We start from the raw sequence: 21,422 nt of genomic DNA on the forward strand, positions 1-21,422 counted from the left end.
GGACAAACAAAAAAGACATGGAAGTATAGATAATAAGAGGAAAAGGGGACAAAATTGAAGGGACAGCAAAAATTTAGAAAGTAATAAAGAATACAATGTAAGATTTTATAACCCTAAATTTGAAAAACTAAGTGAAATAGCCGATTTCCAAGAAAAACTATAACTTATCAAAACTTACTGACAAGAAAACAAAACCATTAGAAACCTGTAACCATTAGAGAAACTGAATCAGCAGGAAGTGAGAGCAATAAGGGAATGGAAAATGAGATACACTGTGGTTCTCTCCGCACCTCTAAGAAACAGGTCAAGCACTAGAGACCACAATCAAGAAGGCTATCATCCCTTGTAAGAGAATTTAGAAGGGATTACTGTGAGCAGAAACAGGAACAAACTGCTGCTACTGACTTCTAATTAAGACACTGCTCTAACTCCTGGTGGCCACACAAAGAACAACATGGAATTCTTGGGCTCCGGCAATACCTCCTACTTCCTTCCATGGCTCCTTTCCCAAGCACTCATAGGCTGTTAGGTCTCTCAATTGGCCAGACTAAAACTAAACAAGCTTAAACAATTCTCTACTCCCTCAAATGGGTCTACCGAATTTGGAAAGGGACCCATACAACTCTGAAGGAGTCTACCTCAATGATCTGAGAATTTAACAGCCATAAATCTTTATTAATCAACTCATACAGCAATACCTTTATTACACAAAACCATTTAGAAACACAAGAATATTCCAAAACTTAATGATATTTGGAGAGCTTCAGCCTTTGAGTTGAAGTAAACCAAAGAGAGAGAGAAAGAGAGAGAGAAAGAGAGAGAGAGAGAGAGAGAGAAGGATATATAATATTTGAGTAATTTAATAAATAACGCTAAACTTTATAAATCCAAACATTTATACTACAGTGAATTGAAGCCTTTCAAAAGGCTATGGATATTAGAATAAACCAAGGTCTCAAATCAATAACTGAAATTCCTCCCAAAGAACTAGAAAAACAGAGTAAGCAGAAGGAAGAAAATAGTAATAAACAAGTAAGAATCAATCAATGAAAATAGAACAAAAAAAAAGGAAACAAGGGGCGCCTGGGTGGCTCAGTCGGTTAAGCATCCGACTTCAACTCAGGTCACGATCTCGCGGTCCGTGAGTTCAAGCCCCACATCGGGCTCTGTGCTGACAGCTCAGAGCCTGGAGCCTGCTTCTGATTCTGTGTCTCCCTCTCTCTCTGACCCTCCCCCATTCATGCTCTGTCTCTCTCTGTCTCAAAAATAAATAAATGTTAAAAAAAAAATTAAAAAAAAAAAAGAAACAAAATGCTGGTTTAAAAAAACACAATAAAATTGATAAATCTCTAGCAAGACTGACAAATTAAAAATGAACATACAAGTACCCAATTTCAAGAATGAAGCAAGTGACATCACCACTAAAGAGCTTGCAGCCTTTAAAAGTAAAATTGATAGATTAAGAACTTTACATTCAAAAATTAGAAAATTTAGAAGAAATATAACGATTCTTTGAAAACTGGATATTATCAAAACTCAGTCAAGATAAAGGATAACCTGAACTGTCCTATAACCATTAAAGAAATTCAATTTGCAATTAAAAGCTCTTAAAGAGATCTCTCTATACTGAGATGATTTAACTGGAGAATTCTACGAACTACTTAAAGAACTAACACCAATTTTTAACAATCTCTTCCAGAAAACAGAAAAATCACTTCCCAATTCATTTTATGAGGCCAGTATTACCTTGATACCAACACCAAAGATCATACCAAAAAAGAAAAGTACACACGAATACCTCTCATAAGTTATACAAAATTCATTAATAAAATAGTAGTAAATTGGTGGGGGGGGGGGGGGGGGAGAGGGCCAGGTGCCCTCATTCAGAAGAGCTGGCTCATTCAGAGGAGCATGTGACTCTTGATCTCGGGGTCATGCGTTTGAGTCCTAAACTGAGTCTAGAGATCACTAAAAAAAAATAAACTGTAAAAAATAGTGGCAAATCAAACCCAATAATACACCATGACCAAGTGGGATTTATTCTAGGCAACAAGGCTGGGTCAACATTCAAAATCAATCAACATAATCTATCATATCAACAAGCTAAAGATATGATCATATAAACTACCACACAAAAAGCATTTGACAAATTCTTACATGCATTTACAATAAAATATATCAGCAAGTTAGAAATAAAAATTTGTTTTACCGTCTGTTTATTTTTGAGAGAGACAGAGACAGAGTATGAGCCAGGGAGGGACAGAGAAAGAGGGAGACAAAGAATTTGATGGAGACTCCAGGTTCCTAGCTGTCAGCACAGAGCCCGATGTGGGGCTCGAACTCACGAACCGCGAGATCATGACCTGAGCCAAAGTCAGATGCTTAAGTGACTGAGCCACCCAGGCGCCCCTTTAAAAAAATTTTTTTTAATGTCTGTTTATCAACAAGTTAGAAACAAAGGAGAATTATCTCAATTCATTAAAGAGAACTATAAAAAAAACCTATAGCTAACATCATACTCAAGGGTAAAAGGCTGAATGTGTTTCCACTAAGATAAGAACAAGGCAAGGATGTACACTAATATCATTCTTCTCGAACACAGAACTGGAAGTTCTTGTCACTGCAATAATGAAAGAAAAAGAAATAAAAGGCATAGAGATTGAAAAGGAAGGAATAAAGCTGTTAAAATTTGTAAATGACATGATTATCTACATTTAAAACTCCTAGGGGCACTTGGGTAGTTGAGTCGGTTAAAGCAACCAACTCTTAATTTCAGCTCAGGTCACAATCTCAGGCTTGAAAGATTGGGCCCCTGTGGGCCTCCGCCCTGGGCGTGGAACCTGCTTAAAATTCTCTCTCTCTCTCTCTCTCTCTCTCTCTCTCTCTCTCTCTCTCTCTCTCTCTCTCTCTCTCTCTCTCTCTCTCCCTCTACCCCTTCCCCTAGCTCCCCACTCCCCACATGTACACATGCTCAATAAATAAATAAATAAATAAATAAATAATCAATCAATCCCAGAGAATCTAAAACCTCACAGGTCAGCAAAGTAACAGGATACAAAAATTAAACATCTCTCTATACAATGAGTATGCACTAATCAAAATTATGAACACAATACGTTTACAATTGTTCCAAGAAAAATAATACACTTAACAAAACAAATATAGGATCTTTATGCTAAAACTCACAAAATGCTAATGAAAGAATGCAAAGACCTTACTAGAGACAAATCACATTCATGGCTTAGAATATTCAACATAGTAAAGATGTCAATTCTCCCCAAATTGACCCACAGGTTTAATTCCTATCAAAATCCTAATAGAGAATTTGTACATATAGGTTAAGATTATTCTAAAATTTATACGGAAAGGGGCACGTGGGTGGCTCAGCTGAGTGTCCAACTTCAGCTCAGGTCATGATCTCATGGTTCTTGGGTTCAAGCCCCTCATCAGGCTAGCAGCTGTCAGCACAGAGCCTGCTTCAGATCCCCTATCCCCCTCTTTCTCTGCCCCTCCCCTGCTCATGCTCTTTCTCTCTCAAAAATAAATGTTTAAAAAAAAAAGAACTTCTGAAAAAAATATTTATATGGAAAGGCACTGACCTTTGAATAGCTAAATAATCTCAAGAAATAATAAAACCACCATCCAATACACGGCAGGGGCTGGGGGGGGGGGGACTTACAATATTGTTATAGTAATACAATGTGTTATACTTATGGAGGGATAGACAAATAGAGTAAATGGTGCTGGAAAAACTGCACATTCATAGGCAAAAAAAAAAAAATCACCTTGATCCAAGTATCATATCTTATATAAAAATTAACTCAATTTGACAAAAGACTTAAATATAAAATGTAAAACTATAAAACTTTTTAGGAAAAAAACAGGATAAATCTTTGAGACTTAGGGCAAGACAGGGAGTTCTTGGAATTGACACCAAAATCATGATCCATGAAAGGAAAAATTAATAAATTGAACATCATAAAAATATGAAAGTTTGCTCTGCAAAAGATCCAATGAAGAAGATAAGAAGACAAGCTATGAACTGGGAGAAAATGTCTCCAAACCACATATCCCAACAAAAGACAAGTACCTAGAATATATAAAGAACTCTCAAAACTCAACATCAAAAAAAAAAAAAAAAAAAAAAATCAATAAGAAAAACAGGCAAAGGACATGAACAGATTTTTCACAAAACAAGGTACAAATGAGCACATGAAAAGATATTCAATATTATTAGCCATTCAATGAGAGCTCTCACTATATACCTACCAGAATGACTAAAATAAAAAATGTAACTACAGAAGTCTGGGATTGTTCACACACTGCATACATTGCTAGTGGAAATTTAACACTGTATTGCCACTCTGGGAAAAAAGTTTGGCAGCTTCTTACAAAAAACTATCATTCACTCAACAATTGTACTCTTTGTCATTTATTCCAGAGAAATAAAACTTAGATTGACAAAAAAACCTGCATGTGAATATTTGGAACAGCTTTACTTGTAAAAGCCCAAAATTGCAAACAGCATAGATGTCCTTCAGTGAGTCAATGGTTAAACAAATTTGGTACAAAGACATCACAGAATACTAGCCAACAATAAAAAGGAACAAACTATTGATACACTCAGCAACTTGGATGAACCCTCAGGGAACAACAGTAAATGAAAGAAAGGGAAAAAAAAAGCAAATACTTGTGATTCCAATTATATAACATCTTTTGAAATTACAAAACTATAGAAATGGAGAACAGATGAGTGGCTGCCAGGCCAGGGAGGAGGTGGATGTGGTTATAAAAGAGTAACAGGAGGGAGGATTCCTGTGGTTACTAAATTGTTTTGTATCTTCTGTGGATGGTAAAACTGTATAGTCTTAAATACCAAAGTGAGTACAAGCAAAAGTAGGAAAATCTGAATATGATGGTTTGTATCAATGTGAATATATATTCTAATTGTGATTACATATAGTTTTGCAAAATGTTACCAATGAGAAAACCGGGTAAAAGGTAACATAACAGCATCTCTTCATATTATTCCTTACAACAGCAATTAATAATCTATGAGTGTCTAAATAAAAATATCAATTAAAACAGTCTATAGAACATCTGCAAAACTAGATTTCAGAAAAATGAATATCAACTTCTGGTGGCAGAACATAAGAGACATTAAAGATACTTCCTTGACATAATAAAGGACATCTCAAAGCAACAGCTAACATCATACTTTTATCTGTGCAACACTAGAAATTCCACTAAATTCACAAAGAAGCCAACATTAGCACCAACATTTAACATTATCCTCAAGTTCTAGTGAATGCTTACAAAAGGAAGGCAAGTTGCATGAATGAGCTTTACAGGATACCAGAAATGGGTGGGGGGGGGGGGGGCGCGGAAGAACAATCATTTACAAGAGTCACAAATTTTTTTGACATGCCTAGGAAAGAACTTAAATGAGTGTACCTATACCAAACAAACAACAACAAAAAAAAAGATAAATTGTTTAGTGTTCTGAATGAGCAAAAATATACCAATAAAAAAGGGTAAAAACAACCAATAAGGGAAAAACAAGTATTAGCAGATATTAAACTCTACACAACACTAAAATAATTTAAAAAGTGAAATATTCACTTAACCATCAACGGACCAGTGGAATTGAATAGGAACTAGTATGGATTGAATTCCATCCTTCTGAAATCTAGGAAGAAAGGTCTCATTAGAAACTGAATCAGCCGGGGCAACCTGTGTGGCTCAGTCGGTTGAGCATCCGACTTTGGCTCAGGTCATGATCTCAGGGTCTGTGAGTTCGAGCCCTGCGTAGGGGTCTGTGCTGACAGCTCAGAGCCTGGAGCCTGCTTAGGATTCTGTGTCTCCCCCTCTCTCTGCCCCTCCCCCGCTCATGCTCGTGCTCTCTCTCTCTCTGTCAAAAATAAACATTAAAAAAAAAAGGGAAAAAAAACCAAAATCAGCTGGCATCTAGATCTTGGACTTTGCGGCCTCCAGAACTGTGAGAAAATAAATTTCCACTGTTCAAGGCAACCCATTTATGGCATTTTGTTATGGATAAAATCTAAACCAAACCATCATACTTCACATCTTAAACTTAAGAAGTCTAACAACACATAGAAGGCACCCAAATATCTGCTGATTAATTAAAAAATATCAATCAGCTAATCAATTAAAAGCATGCTACATTCATACACTGTATGCTACATACATACAGTGAGGAAATATTTATAAAGCTAATGAAGTCAGTAAGTTGGGATCAAAAAGTTTGGGTTTTAATTTAGCTATTAGAGAGGCTATTCGGTATTGTAACAGTTTAATCACAGTTGGAAAATAAGAGAAAGGATGTGAAGTATATCACAATCAGATATAAAATAGAAACATGAAGCCAAGATAATCCTGATGAGCCTGAGAGACAAGATTAACCACTATAAATCAATCACTAAAGAATGAAGTACTACTTTAAAGCTAATAATTGAATAATAGGGTGCCTGGGTGGCTGAGTCGGTTAAGTGTCCAACTTTAGCTCAGGTCATGATCTCGTGGTTCATGAGTTCGAGCCCTCCATCAGGCTCTGCACTGGTGATGTGGAGCCTATCTAAGATTCTGTCTCTGTTCCCCTCTCTCACTGCCCCTTCACCACTTGTACTCTATCTCAAACTAATACACTTAAAAAAAATGAAACTAATAACTGAATAACAACGAGAAAGTACAGTATAGTCAGTAAAGAAATGCTAAAGCAAGTTAAGCTGAAGTTTTCTGAAAAGACAAAATAAAAGCAACCAGAATGGTGATATGGGACATACTCCAAATTTTAATTTTCAAGAAACAGCTATCACATGGCTCCAGAAGAAAGAGAATAGAAATGATAACAGGCAGGTTTTTTCCTTTTCAGGGAATATTGGCAATATTAAAGAATTAACTGTTGCAATACAACTGCTGGAACAAAGTCACAGAATTCATGGATGTACAGAAAAGCCATTAACAGTACAATTTATTACCTTTTCAATGGATTGACAAAATGAATTAGTAATTTTGGACTACATGAATGTTATCATTATTAGCATTATTAGCATTTCTTCCACTTCCAGGAAAACTGTTGCCCAAGTTGCTTTCTCTAACTCAATTTTCCTATTTTTCCATTTGTGACTTACCTGTGACAATAAAAAGGAAATGTTCCTGCCATTATCATTTCCTCAAGACTAGCAAGCTGTCGGCCTACGTTCTCTATTCCACATAAACTCTTAACATGCTATCTTTATAATTATTTAATTAATGGAAAAGAGGGGAAGGCATTTCCATAAATTCAATGCATGCTTTTGGTGAATCACAAATAAAAAACTCAGCAAGGCAACATCATGGAAATGATTGCTTTGGGAAACAGGCAGATGAATTCAAGACCAAAAAGAAGCAGTGACCAGATTATAAGTTCTTTTGTGTTGAATTAAAGAGACAGAATTGTATCTAGGAAATTTCTGGAAACTACTAAAGAAATATTAGACCCAGGTTTTAGAAAGTTCAGTATGATAAGCAATACAGAAGCTAGAGAAGTTAGGTAAAACTGGGCCATGAAAAAATATTAGGTCTTTATCTGCAGTAATACAGGACAGATAGAAGGTAAGTAGAGATGAAAAGGATGAAACAGAATCAAAACAGAAGAACACTTGTTTGAATAAACAGAAGAATCACTAACTCCTAGGTTTATGACTGCTATTGCTGCACAATGATACCATTCTCCAAATCCACAAAAAGTCCAAAATCTTACATAGCGTAGCATAAAAACTTAGCCAAAAATACAGATTCATTCTACCTTAATGACACTCAAGATTTGAAAGTCCAAACATATAAACTAAAATATAAGGCCTTGGGGTGCCTGGATGGCTCAGCCAGTTAAGCATCTGGCTTCAGCTGAGGTCATGATGTCATGGTTCATAAGCTGAAACCCCCGTGTTGGGCTCTGTGCTGACAGCACAGATTCTCTGCTTGGGACTCTCTCTGCCCCTCCCCTGCTTGCTCTTGCTCTCTCAAAATAAATTATATATATATATATATATATATATATATATATATATATATATATATATATATATATATTCTTTCTCTCTCTCTCTCTCTGCCCGTCTCCCAGACTCACATTCGCTCTCTCTCTACAATATAAAAATTTTCGGGGTACCTGGGTGGCTCAGTCAGATGAGCGATCGACTTCAGCTCAGATCATGATCTGTTTATGGGTTTGAGCCCCACATTGGGCTCTGTGCTGACAGCTCAGAGCCTGGAGCCTGCTTCAGATTCTGTCTTCCTCTCTCTCTGCCCTTCCCCTACTCCTCTCTGTCTCTCTCTCAAAATAAACATTAAAAAAGAAATTGTTTTAATTTTAAATATAAGGCCTTATTCAAATAGAAATCTTTACTCAAATGTTACCTACCTTTTCTCACTAACATCTTCCTTGGTTATTCAATCTAAAATTTTAACATACCTTCCTACAAAATACTCCCTATCTCTTTTTCCCTGTTTTATTTTTCCCCTTAGCACTTAGAACTCTCTTGCATATTATATATTTCACTTATTTATTATACTATTTCTTCATCCCTCACCAGAAGGTATACTGCCTTAAAAACTAGGACTTCTTTGTTCATTTACATATCCCCAGTGCCTAGAACAGTATCCAGCACACTGAGTACCACTCAATAAATATGTTATACAAAAGACTCACTTTTAAAAAGGGAATATTCCCTTTTAATAATGTAGGATTGATTAAGGCAAAACTCAGCATATATTGGCTACTGAAATATGAATGAGAGTGGTTTGAATGACTGACAAGAAAAATTTAGACGGGATTACAAAGGAAAATAGTAAGAAAGATACTAAAGCCCAAAGGAGTCTAGTGAAAATGGGAGAAAAATCAGAGGTATAAAGTGATAGAATAAGCATGACACTGTAAGAGCAAGAAAAGGGGAATCCAACAGAAATGACAGTTAATTGTAAAATTCCTCAAATAGAACGGTTTTAAGAACCAGACCCAGAAAGTAGGCTGCTGAAATGAAGACCAGAAGGTCAAGACTATGCAAAGGAAAGCAGCCAAGAATGATGACGAGGCTCAGATGTGGAAAGGTTGGCTAAGGGAAGGAACTGCTACACTGGACAGAGGACAATGAGCTAGAGGGCAGTGAGCTGAGTCGTACTGTGTCATCAGCAGCACTTAAATACATGGCTGACAGAATATTCTGTAAGGGGAATACAGAACAGTAAAAATGCTGAACCATCTCTACTCCCACTGGCACTTTCTAACTCTGTGATATTATGGTGAATAGAACCAGTATCTTTCAAGAGACTGAGCTGCTGAATCCTCAGGGGAAAGCTTGTTAATGCAATGGGTTTTCAGTGGAGGGGAAGTTCTGTACAAGGACGGAGGTTTCATAATGGAATAATTCACAGAGGTGCACAGTGGGGAAAGCTAAGCAGAAAATTGCTCTGTACTTTTATAAAGTTCAATCCAAGGTAGAAAGATGAGACCTGATCTTCTAAGGTTTCCAATGGTGCAGAGTGGGTAAGTCTCATTTTTAAAAAAGCCCCTGCTGTGTTATAACTACTTTATTTTCTCCCTAGAAAACAAATACTCTAAAATCTTGTTTTAGGCTCTAGTAAAGAAACCCCAATTTATCAATGTCTTTTTAAACAACAGAATCATTATCTTATAGGCATTTTCATTTTTACAACCATTTTTATCCAAAACCTAATAACTTATTAATTCAAAAAATAATTCCTTAAGTCTCTGATGAATTCTTAAAACCTGAAATGTTCCTATTTCTCCTTTCCTCTTTTTAAGATTACCTTTGTCACTGTTTATAATGTATCTATCTTCTAACTTTGCTTTGATACAGCACTTTGATAACAGTGCCTTTTTCTTGTTTCCACAGAATGTTTTAGGTAATCCAGATGTCCTACTTTACCTTTCTATACAGCCTATCCTATTTCTTGTTATATCTTTGTACATCACATGCTTTCAACAGTGTAACAGCTTTAAACTAGTAACTTTATAGTATTTTTATTATTTACCACATAAACTTAAGAATAGCTAATTAAAAATCCCATGGCAATTAAAAACCGTGTTTAGCAATAAATATTCTAGCAAATATTAAATATTATTACTGACAGTTTATTCAGGTACTTATAAAGATTCTAAAGGTATATTAGAATTCAGTATTCCAATTTAAATATCACATGCAATTCAGCTAAAAACGATCAAATAATATCATCTATACATACGGTAAATACTCTGTAAAAATGTTTACCTATGAAACAGAAGCGTGATACTAACAGAGAAGGGTCACTATATCTATTGAAAACTGAATGCAAACAGAAAGCTTCTATCACGGGAAATGTGAAGCTCCATAGTGAGAATTATCTATACAAATTAACAGTTGAATTTTAGTATTTTAAAAAACGTGATCCAAGATACCACTAACCTGTCTTGAAGAAATCAAAATTTAGGAGGAAATGGAAGATACAATTCACATAAATGGAAAAAGCAGTTCTGAGAAACCATCACTGCCAAATACTATTCCATCCATCCCCAAGTGTCTGGGAGAAATAATACCTTCATTATCTTAGACTACAGCACCGAAGCCTAGAGCTTCTTTTGAATGTATTCTCAATCACCAAAAAAGTATGAAAGTCAATGTAGAACAGAACTTTCCAACTTTTTCCTTAGACATACTTAGAAAAGTAACATTTGGTTTTTTTTGTTGTTGTTGTTTTTTAATCTTTATTTTTGAAGAGAGAGAGAGAGAGAGAGAGAGAGAGAGAGAGAGATAGATAGATAGATAGATAGATAGATAGATAGATACAGGGTATGAGCAGGAGCAGAGAGAGGGAGACACAGAATCCGAAGCAGGCTCCAGGCTCTGAGCTGTCAGCATGGAGCCCGACGCGGGGCCTGAATTCACAAACCGCAAGATCATGACCTGAGCCAAAGTCAGCAGCTTAACCGACAGAGACACCCAGGCGCCCTGAAAAATAACATTTGTAAGGCAACAAGGGAAGATGAGGAGCTGCTGGTGGTGAAGAAACAAGCAGCCTGGAAGCTCCTGCCACTTTTACCTAGTCATGCACAGCACACAGGTGGAGAAGCTTAATTCAGGATATCAAAGGGTAGTCTGAGAAATTCTACCTTTGTAAGCATTATAAACACAGGCAAGTTATAGGTAAGCATTATAGGAAATAATTTCTTAAGTCAGAGTAAAACAAATACCATATGATTTCACTCATATGTGGAACTTAAAACAGATGAACACAGGGGAAGGGAAAAACAAAAAGAGAAGGAAGCAAACCATAAGAGACTCTTAATTATAGAGAACAAGCTGAAGGATGATGGAGGGAGGTGGGCAGAGGATAGGCTAAATTGGTGATGGGCATTAAGGAAGGCACTTCTGTTGAGCACTGGGTAATATATGTAAGTGACGAATCACAAAATTCTACTCCTGAAACCAGTATTACACTATACTGTAAACTTACAAAAAATAGGAAATAATTTCTGATCTCTCTGAATGAAATGAATGAACCAATGAAGTGGTACTGACCTAATCACACAAAATATTTCCTTCCTGAAAAAATCCCAATCAGCCTACTCTTTATTTGTGCTCCCTTTCTTGTGTAGGAAAAAAAAAGTGAAATATAACTCTTTGAGAAGTACAAGAAGACATTTTTAGTACAAGTCATTGTAAATCAAAGCCTGGAAAAAATCTCCTACCGGAGTACTTTTACACTTGAGACAAGCTATCTTCTTCACTATTGTTACCAGTATTCTGACCTACTAAAATTCATCCAAAGTAGAAGATGCTAAGATGTGAACCATATAACAAATGGGTACAGAACAGTTTTTACCAAATATCTTTTATATGATTAACTGTTGCATAAAGACAACAGTAACATGTAGTTTACTTACCAAGAAGGATTTAAAAAAGAACTACTATTAACTTGGGAAGAATTTTGCAAACTTACAGACTCAACAGTCATAAGGTACTACTTCTTTAGAGCATGAAACTAGAACCCAGAAAAATGCATTAAAATGAAACCAATCAATAAAAGTATCTACAGATATGAACATTAATGATCCCCAAATGCAGTGATAATGAAAAAATACATAGCTTCAGAAGGATCTTGGTCAGATGTGTACTACCCAGGAGAGGGGACCAAATAATCTACTTACTTCAATTCTCTGTCCCATTTGTCTTGAGATTCCAAAAGACTTTGCTATTTTCAACGTATAACCATGCATTATTGCCTCTGTTTTTGATCATACAAGTCCCCATAACCTAACTCTTTACTATAGCTAATCCCAAAGGAAAAATGGCAACCCTCCAACTGAAAAGTAATTTTTCTTTCGTGTCTACATAGAGGTATATTTATCATCCCTGTCTCACAAATAACAAGTTTCCTCTAGGTGAAATGATTAGGTAAAACAACGGATGTTCTGAATCCTAGGTTAGTGCTGCTATCAGAAAAACCTATTTTCTTGTTAGTCCATTAAGATTCTATACCCTAGGACTCAGGCGCTCAAATTAAGTCCTAACATAAGGAAATAAGTTTGTGTTCTTTCTGAATCCCAGCTTTATTCTCACTAGCTTTCTGTCAAAGCAACACTCTCAGCAACCACCTAATCCATTAATCTGAGCGATCTCTGACCAGCTTCACTCCTAGTTACGTAGATCTGGTCTCGTATTTAATTATCGTAAACTGTTCATCTTCATTAATGTAACTAATATTCTGTTTCACTCTGAGATATCTTTTCTCTATTTTACATCTAGGTCATCTTTTCCTTGTTTCATGCTTTTTCTAGCAAACTTTTTTCTCCAATTCTTTGTCCACCTTTGACTTGTCTTCTCTTTTTCTATCTTTACTATTAAAACATGTCTTAAATCTTCACTACCTCACTCAGTTCCAAAAATCTACAACTTCTCTTCCGACAACATCCCTCAGTTATCATTAGCTCAGACAAGAAGCATAAACTCCAGGACAGGTCACCAAAGCCTCTTTCACAGAAGTTTACAAGGCGTATTTTAAATACGCATTAGTATATGCCATCCACCATCTTATCCTAAGTAAAAACAAACCACTTTTAAATATTTAAACTTTTAGAGATGACATGTTAAATTTACTATATACACTTATGACTTCAACTGGGGTTTCCTACAATCCTTAAACCACATTCTGGTTAATTGAGATACACAGTCAGGAATGTGAATCATAAACTCAAAAAACTAGAGTTGGAAGGCTTTCAAGAAGATTTAGGGTAACTCACCATTTAACTGAGGCAGAAACTGGGGCACAGACAAGTTAGGCAACTCTCTAAATTACTAAAATATTTTAGTAGTAAAAAATATCCAGAAACCAAAATTAAAAGTAGATTTATTCAAAACGTTCATGTATGAAAGAATTATTTGGAACTTAAAACACATTCTCAAGAGAGATAACATTATTGATGCTAAATGGGCTCACAAAACAGTCCACAATTACATATTTAAAGGGAACTCAAGTTATTTTCAAGAGTCTTGGAAATTTTTGGCATTTTATTCTCATTTTGCTTCTAAGTATATGCTTTCCTTTTGCTTGATACAGAAATGACATTAACATTACTCAGCTTCTCAGATACAACTGCAGTTGTTTTCTGGCTCACAAACGAACAAAGGAGAAAGAGCTTTCCACACCAATTAAAAGAGAGTAAGTATCTAACATTATCAACGTTGAGATTCAAATTTTAAAATACACAGATGTAAGAAAACATTCATCTGCACGGAAGATGTAGTATTAAAATCAAGGCTGGCAACCAGGTAGTCTTATGTGCCTAGGACAACTAGATTAATAGAGAATGAAGAGAAAGAACCTGAGAAAAGAGTCCAGGGTAGGAGCCAGTAAAATATTCTGTAAGGGTCGAGATACTTATGCTCTCTGCTGCAACTGTTCAATTTTGTCATTGTAATATGAAAGCAGTCATAGACAAATGTAAACGAATGAGCTAGGCTATGTTCCAATAAAACTTCACTTTCGGATACTTAAATCTGAATTTTATATAATTATCATGTGTCACAAAATGATTACTCTTCTTCAATATTTTTTCAGTCATTAAAAATGTAAAAACCAGGGGCACCCGGGTGGCTCAGTCAGTTAAGCATTCAACTCTTGACTTTGACTCATGGTTTTTTGAGTATGGGCCCCCTATCAGGCTCTGCACTGACAGTGTGGAGCCTGCTTGGGATTCTCTCTCGCCCCCTTTCTCTGCCCCTCCCCTGCTTGCTCTCTATCTCTCACTCAAAATAAACAAAAATAAACTTTAAAAAAATGTTAAAACCATTCTGAACTCATGGGCCATACAAATACATAGCAGACCTGGATATTCCCTGTGCACTTTAGTTTGTCAACCACCAGTCTATGGAAGAAAGGGTGGGAAAGAAGGAAAGGCAGTGTGTACCTAGTTTAATAACTGTGTGGACTATTCATGAATACTTTTGCATTAAATCTAATTAAAAATTGCAGCTCCCTTCTAACATATGTATATTAATGAGTCCCAGTTGGCATATTTCACTATCTTTAACATTTAAAGAACTTAGAAACATAATCGCTGATCCAGGACAAAAATAATTCTCATAAATAATGGTACACTCAGCAAAACTTTAAGTAGATAATTCAATCTATAGAACCTTAAAATTATATCAACAGATACATTATTCATTACCATTTTGTCCCTGAGTCGCTCTCCACGGATAAAAAAGTCAGCGCAGCCATTCTCTTCCTGGTGAGGGACTTTGAAGACAGTGACGCAGCTTAGTCCACTCCCTCCAAGTGGTAACCATCCACCACTTGAGTCATCCCGGGTCATCACCACAGCTCGCACTCGTGCATAACTATTACTAAAACAGATGCAAAGATTTGAAATTAGGTTTTCCATAAACAAGAAAAAGCCAAGCTGTCAGTCTTATTTGAGAAACAAAGACCACATTAGTTAATGTGTGGCAACTAATATGTTTCCTACTTCCATGATAGTCCACAAGGTAATCTATTTGAAAGAGGTAAAAAACCCACAAACTAATTTAAAAGGTTAACCTTTATTTTGAAGCCCAACATTACAATAAAACACTACAGATCTCTTATTTCAATTCGTCATTTGAGTACCTCCAGGACATCTATCTGATGGTCACGGAACAAGTTATAAAGGACCCCAAACACAAATATTGTCAAACTACACAGGCCACCATCAAACTTGTCTATTTTCCACCTGCTGCAAAAAACAACCAGGACAAATTACTGCTATATTTTAGTACATAAAATGTGACATCTCTAAGTATCTAACATTTCTAGATCATTAGTTCTTCTAACTAGGAATCTACCTCAGATAAATCATATAAAGACAAATGTTCTGTTTCAGCAACTAATCAAGCAAAGTCATGCCCAAAAACTTTTCATGCCCTCTTTTTAGCAGACTCTACTCTAAAGAGACCACACTCTAGTTCTAGCCAGAATCATTTCCCAATATTAACCACAACTGTTCTTTACATAAAACCTAAGAAATGTTTCATATACTAATATTCTAGTCTACTGACATCTAAGCATTTTAGTTCCAAACTTTTAATATAATAATTAGTAGTGAAACCCTTTCTAAAAGTAGTACACCCTGATGACTTCCCGGAAAACTATTAAGGGTGCCTGGGTGGTTCAGCTGGTTAAGCAACTGATTCTTGATTCTGGCTCAGGTCATGACTTCACAGTTGTTGGACTGAGCTCTTCATTAGGCTCTGCAATAAGCGTGGAACCTGCTTGATATTCTCTCTCTCCCTCTCATACTCTCAAAATAAATAAACTTAAAAATTTTTTATTAATAGAACTTAAATGTGTGTTGGTTATTATGCATCTCAGTTGAGGCTCTGTGTGACAGTTCTGTGCTACTTCATGTCTTTGCATGTTCTAAGTGTTACATTGCCAGGTGTCATTTCTGCTGTCCTAGTGATTGGCTGAAATCTCCCCCTAGCTTTTGTTTAACTTTGCAGATTTATTTTGTTGAGGTATACTATAACATACAGATCTTAAATATAAAATTCAACAATTTCTGACAAATGTACACATCTACATCTAACCAACACAATAACCAAGATATAGAACACTGTCATAACTCCAGAAAATTCCCTGAAGTCTCCTACCCACCAAATAAGCAGAACCACTGTTCTAGTTCTAAAAAATACAGGGGCGCCTGGGTGGCGCAGTCGGTTAAGCGTCCGACTTCAGCCAGGTCACGATCTCGCGGTCCGTGAGTTCGAGCCCCGCGTCAGGCTCTGGGCTGATGGCTCGGAGCCTGGAGCCTGTTTCCGATTCTGTGTCTCCCTCTCTCTGCACCTCCCCCGTTCATGCTCTGTCTGTCTCTCTCTGTCCCAAAAATAAATAAAAAACGTTGGAAAAAAAAATTAAAAAAAAAAAAAATATATAAAAATGTGTGTAAAAAAGATTATTAGAAAATATAAAAACCCCCAAGTAGTTATTTTAGGATGGTGAAGTTAGGTATTTTTCCTTCATTTCTGTTTCTTCAAAAATTATTTTATAATTACTATTTATAAATTAAAAGTAACATAATATAGAACTTACATTTTAAGTATATCTTGGCATTACTGAAGATGCTGTAAAATTTTAGAATGTTCTCTTTAATGATATATGAATACATTTTTTTAAAAAAATAAGTATCCCAGGGCGCCTGGGTAGGTCAGTCAAATAAGCATCCAACTCTTGATTTCAGTTCAGATCCATGATCTCAGGGTCATGGGGCACTCAACAGGGAGGCTGCTTAAGATTTTCTCTCTCCCCACCCTCACTCCTCCCCCTCTTTTTCTCTAAAATGTAAATAAATAAATAAATAAATAGCCCTAACATAATTTCCTTTGGCACCCCAATTACCTTTTTTTTTCTACTTTATAAAGTCCCACCTAGAAGGGATGTGTTGTCCTTCCTAGGAAAATCAGATAAAATAAAGATCTTTTCAGTCGAAGAATAAGGTTGCCTGATTCATTGTTCATCTTAATACAGTAAGTTTTAAAGCTAACCAGAAACTTATATACACTTTTTTAAATTTCATGTTTTCAACTATACCAAATACGTCACTGTTTCCCTTATCTATTCAAGCTGATCTTTCAAGCTTTAAAGTATTCCAGAAACTTATATCAATAAATCTGTACTCCCCATACCACAGTCTTCATCGGTTTATAATTTAACAATTCAGCTTCCAACTTCAAGACCTAAGACTAGAATACTTACCATACAATTTTTCGAGTTGTTCAATAAATGTGTGGGGTGGTTATGTGTGGGGTTTTTTTGGGGGGGTGGGGGGAGGGTGTTTTTCTTTTTTTAGACCTTCCTGCCAAGGTTAATCTTTTCACATGTGCTTTTAATTCTCATAGTCTCTTTGCCTTCAAATGTCTTCATTACCTAAATAAAAGTAGCAACTCTTTTGTCTAAAATATGCATCTACACCTAAAGACTAATGGCAGCTCTTACAAACTATCATATCTGCTGTGTAGCACAATAAAATTTGTACTTGTCACCTCCTCCTTAGATAAAAATGGCCTTAGAGCAAGGAACCAAATTGTATTATTCCATTTGAAACAGTAATAAACATTTTCCCCTGATTATGTAAACAATAGAAGCCCATTCTAGTAAATGTGGAAAATAAAGAAAAATAGTATTTGCCATCATGGAGTTAAAATGTAAGAACTTGTTGGTTACTCTCTGTGTGTACCGTATTTGTAATCTGTTAGTCTATCAGTTTGAGACAACAGCCATTTACAATGACAATTTATTCTTACTGGTAAGAATGCAGCAATTTCACTCTTGAGCTTCTTTAATACTTAGTTGAAAGGCCCTTGTGACTGATCTAAAAAAGTCAAATCTGACAATAATTAGTTCTTTAATTTTTTTTTTTAATTTTTTTTTTTCAACATTTTTTATTTATTTTTTGGACAGAGAGAGACAGAGCATGAACGGGGGAGGGGCAGAGAGAGAGGGAGACACAGAATCGGAAACAGGCTCCAGGCTCCGAGCCATCAGCCCAGAGCCTGACGCGGGGCTCGAACTCACGGACCGCGAGATCGTGACCTGGCTGAAGTCGGACGCTTAACCGACTGCACCACCCAGGCGCCCCAAGTTCTTTAATTTTTTAAAATACTTCAAACTAAAGCTCTGTTCTTCCCTTTGGTAGTGGACTACGTAATAACCACCTTTCAGCCTAGCTTTCACTCTAATGAAGTGAAGAGGCTCTTATTGTAAAACATTGCTGGGTTTCCTTTATTTTATTCAATATCTAAATTGTATCTCAATTGCTAATCTCTGATCTCATCTGAACAACTGTATCAAATATATCCTTTCAGCCATAGTCAGTGAATTAAACAACTAATGTACAAGTCCAGGTGAGAAGTAATGTTGGATTGGCCTTGGGTGATAATAATGAACACAAGAAGAATAGACTGATTTGGGTCTATTTTGGAGAAAGCCAGGAGGATTTATTGATGTGGTTAGGTAAGTGCTCTAAATTATCTAAAATTCTTAGTCACCATGACCTTTATTTTCTAGAATTTTCAACTGGTATTTTAATAAAGTTAAAGGCAAAAGAAGACCAAACATGAAGATAAATTTTGCCTCTCTTATATTGATCCATGTAGTTTCTTCTAAAATAGCAGTACTGTATTATACACAATCAGAATAACTTTAAAGTCATACTTGATTGAATTTTGTGGTAAATGCCTATTATGGTTGCATTTTCACATGTGCACACTGGCAAAAATATTTCATACCAAATCAGGGGTACAGTTACAGAAAATTCTACAAGCCCTAATAGTTTTAACTGTCTAATAAGCAAAATGTCCTTGGCTTAAAAATGTCCTTCTTTTTTAGTTTCTTTTCTCCCTTGTAGAATACTCTTGTTTTGTTATTACCAAGCCTATTATACATGCACCCAACTGTCTTCTTGTTCTCTTCATTCTTTCTATACCATCTCTAATTTTCAACTGAGTTGTCTTTCTTCTATTGACTTACATAAATTCTTTATATTATAGATGCTAATCCTTTGTCAGTTAATGTGAATTATAATTATCTTCTGATCTGTGGCTTATTTTTTTAATGTCTTTCAAACAACAAAGCTTTTATTTTACCATGGTCAAATGTATTTCTTTTCCTTTATAACTGCACTGGTGACTTTCTATAAGATATCATACATACCTGTTTTAAACCTCTTACATCCTTTGAAGAGATAAAACTTTTTCTTTTTAACGTCATTTAAGTGTACAGAATTCTCTATTTTCTGCTAAAGTAAAAAACTGCTTAAAATCAACATGTCTGGCAGAGCAAATATTCATGTATCTGCTGAATTATAGCCCACACTAGTCTTCTACCATTGGCCAGAAATTAAATGCAATTTGGTCTTTGTTTCTCAGCTTTTTACGGTTTTGTTTCCACTGAGCATGGCGACCAGGTCTTCAAAGCTGCTGTACATAGTGCTGGTGAATTGAGACCTACTTTTATAATTTCTTTTTGTATCTAGGATCCACTCTGGTCTAGCATTTGTACCAGAAAAATGGATTTGTACCAGAAAATTTACCCATCCCCTTCCTAAACTTAACCCAACCTCTAAACCTTCCTACCTTTACATGCTTTAACACTTCCAGGTGTAGCTTTATTCTTTTTTTTAACTTCACCTATATATTTAACATTATTTCAAAACAGGGCTCAATTATATTTTCACCAAAAAAACTGCCAAATTATTACAAGGATACTGGCAATATACATCATTTATTCCTTACCTAAGAAGTCTCCTACTTAAAGAAGATGTTTAATATACATTTACACAGCTCGAAAGTACAGAAAAAGATATATGACAAGGGGAGACTGTGGCTAGGGTTTACTTAGACAATTTTAACAAATTACAACAAATTTTACATACTAAAGTATCTTAATAAACATATTTATATAAACAATTCTGATTATTGCTTTGTCACAATACCATGCATACCTGTCATATAAGCTAGGAAATGCAGTCTATATTTCCAGGCAACCATGTTCCCATCTAAAAACAGGGTACACTATTACTAAAGAAAAACAGAAAAAATATGCAGTCTCTGGCAGAAAGATAAAAGAAACAATTACAAATAAAGACTTAAGACCATGGAACCAAACTGCTCTCAGAATGAAGTACAGAGGTGTGGTAGGATGGGACAGTAGAGAAGAAAGGAGAGAGAAACAGAGAGGAAGAAAAGGCAGACAAAGAAAGGAAAGTATTTTAGAAATGGTAAGTTTAGGGGGCGCCTGGGTAGCTCAGTTAAGCGTCCGACTTCTGCTCAGGTCATGATCTCACAGTTCAGGGGTTCAAGCTCTGTGTCGGGCTCTGTGCTGACAGCTTGGAGCCTGGAGCCTGCTTCTGATTCTCTATCTCTCTCTCTCTTTGCCCCTTTCCTGCTCACACTGTGTCTCTCTCTCAAAAACAAATAAGCATTAAAAAAAAAAAAAGAAGAAGAAAGAAAGCAAGAAAGATAGAAAGAAATGGTAAGTTTGAGGCGCCTGAGTGGCTCAGTTAAGTGTCCGACTTCAGCTCAGGTCATGATCTTGCAGTTTGTGAGTTCAAACTCTGCGTGGAGCTCTGTGCTAACAGGTCAGAGACTGGAGCCTGCTTGGGATTCTGTCTCCCTCTCCCTCTCTCTCTCTGCCCCTCCCCCGCTCATGCTCTGTCTCTAAAAAATAAACAATAAAAAAAAATGAAATGGTAAGCTTAAAAACAGTCAGCTACACCATTATGAATGACCAATATGCAGTTAGAAATGTCTACATTTAGGAAACAGATCTGAGAAAAGGCCAGAACTGTACAAGTCATTCAGTTTGTTTTATATAGTAATGGTTCTCAAATTGAGGGGTCAGGGTGATTACTGATACTACTGAAATTGTGATCAAAACAACAAACCAACTCCCCTGAAGAATATATATATGGCTAAAAAATCACATTTGAATACAATTTTGCAGATTCACAGTCCCTTCCAAGAAAAGGTTCACAAGGCTGAGATTAAGAATATTTGCTCTAGGGGTACCTGGGTGGCTCAGGTGGTTAGGTATCCAACTCTTGGTTTTGGCTCAAGTCATGATCTCACGGTTCGTGGGTTTGACCCCCACAGTGGCCTCTGTGCTGACGGTGCGGAGCCTGCTTGGGATTCTCTCTCCCTTTGCCCCTCCTCTGCTTGCTCTCTCTCTCAAAATAAATAAACTTAAAAAAAATTTTAAAAAAAAAAGAATATTCCATTTAAAGGGCAAAGTTGCTCCGCAATAGATTTTTAGGCCATAACTTAGAGATTTGTGAAGGTGGTATTTCCTTACAAATGAGTCAACCGAACGCTGGTTAGGTGGAGTTACAT

At 36.0% G+C, this 21,422-nt stretch overlaps 1 protein-coding gene across 2 annotated transcripts in view; it reads right to left on the reverse strand.

Moving 5' to 3' along the window:
* SPRED1 (sprouty related EVH1 domain containing 1) overlaps positions 1-21,422 on the reverse strand; it is a 137,182-nt gene that overhangs the window by 57,232 nt on the left and 58,528 nt on the right. For both annotated transcript variants that reach the window (XM_058738247.1, XM_058738246.1), the window contains exon 2: positions 14,729-14,903. In XM_058738247.1, the coding sequence (XP_058594230.1) occupies positions 14,729-14,903 (175 nt within the window). The remainder of the gene's footprint in view (positions 1-14,728; positions 14,904-21,422) is intronic.

The sequence above is a fragment of the Neofelis nebulosa genome, chromosome 7, assembly GCF_028018385.1.
Source record: "Neofelis nebulosa isolate mNeoNeb1 chromosome 7, mNeoNeb1.pri, whole genome shotgun sequence".
Taxonomy (NCBI): Eukaryota; Metazoa; Chordata; class Mammalia; order Carnivora; family Felidae; genus Neofelis; species Neofelis nebulosa.